General features: G+C 28.5%; 1 protein-coding gene across 1 annotated transcript; it reads right to left on the reverse strand.

Annotated features, from left to right (window-relative positions):
• Nucleotides 1–297: 297 nt before the first annotated feature.
• LOC129614537 (RNA-binding motif protein, X-linked 2) lies at nt 298–1,346 on the reverse strand. Its single transcript, XM_055529191.1, has 4 exons — nt 1,236–1,346; nt 1,047–1,174; nt 838–992; nt 298–754 (listed from the first exon to the last, which is right to left on the reverse strand). The coding sequence occupies exons 1-4, from the start codon at nt 1,247–1,249 to the stop codon at nt 335–337; spliced, it is 717 nt and encodes a 238-aa protein (XP_055385166.1). The 5' UTR covers nt 1,250–1,346; the 3' UTR covers nt 298–334.

Genomic DNA, 1,346 nt, shown 5'->3' on the forward strand with positions numbered 1-1,346 from the left:
GACGTTAGAATGGGTCCAGATAAGCAAAAAACTTCTTGAATTATAAAGCCTCAAATTGCCAATTTTTTCTTTATAACTAGAGATATATTGCAGATAAAGTAAACTGGGTGCCTGTTTTAAGGACCACCAAAATATATCAATCTTATTAAAAAAGGAGCCTTATTCCAATCAATCTTCAAATTTTTGAAATATAGAAAGTCCTTAAATAGAAAGCCAATTTAAAAGCAAGTTAAATATAGTGAAATAAACGACAACAATAAAAAATATGTACAAATTACTTAGACTTTAAAATTCTTTATTCCTATACTGATATTCTTATTCACTATTATCACTACTAGTCACTATCAGTGCTATTCGAATAACTTCTCCTACGACGTTTTTTCTTTCGCCGTTCATTTTTTTCACTACTAGTTGAACTATCACCAGAATCAGACTCTGAGCTCTTTTTTTTATGTTTACGCTTTTTGCTTGCCTTTTTTTCCTTTTTTACTTTCTTAGATTTCTTTGACTTTTTCTCTTTCTTCATTTTTATCATTTCACTAATATTTCCTATCGGTAATCTTTCTGGTAATTTAATCCCTCCTTCGCTTTCTGGGATACTGGATTTTTCTTCCTTAATAAGGTCTGATGGTATTTGTAATTTTGGCGCACAACCTTCTAATCGAAGCTGGCGAGTTTCTTCATCTATCTTGTCATCATCTTTTGGAACTTTATACTCAGCGACATGATCGACTCTTAAGGTTCGCCCTAAAATCTAAAACAATTTATAATTTTAAGTCACTTAAAAAAACTGGAGTCGGTTTAATTTAAATTGTATATAATAAAGTACATATTTACCTTAATTCCATTTAAATTATCTACCGAAAGTACAGTAGAGCGTTGATCTTCGAAACAAATGAAACAAAATCCTTTTGATTTCCCAGTTTTCTTATCTCGTACTAAGTTTATATTAACAATTTCTCCATATTGTGAAAAAACACAAATAATGTCCCCTAAAAATATTATACATATATTAAAATTTAGGTATTTGTTTCTCGAAAAATTACCTTCTGTCAAATCGTATGGTAAGCCTCCAACAAAAATCCAAGCGGAGTCCTTGTACATATCATGCCAAGATGTTTTAGAATTAGATTTTAATTCATTCTCACTTAACTTCAACACATTTTTCATATTCCTATGAAATATAAGACGATTTTTGAAATAAGTTAATTTAAATTAAAATTAAATTGCCTTACGTTAATGGATTCATTTTAATGACTTTTTGTTCCTTCAAGTTAAAATTATTTATAATAGTTTATATTTTAAGTTTATTTCTTCACTAGTAGTATATGTAATGGAAAAATAAC

The sequence above is a fragment of the Condylostylus longicornis genome, unplaced genomic scaffold, assembly GCF_029603195.1.
Source record: "Condylostylus longicornis isolate FDR11 unplaced genomic scaffold, ASM2960319v2 ptg000110l, whole genome shotgun sequence".
In the NCBI taxonomy this organism is placed as follows: Eukaryota; Metazoa; Arthropoda; class Insecta; order Diptera; family Dolichopodidae; genus Condylostylus; species Condylostylus longicornis.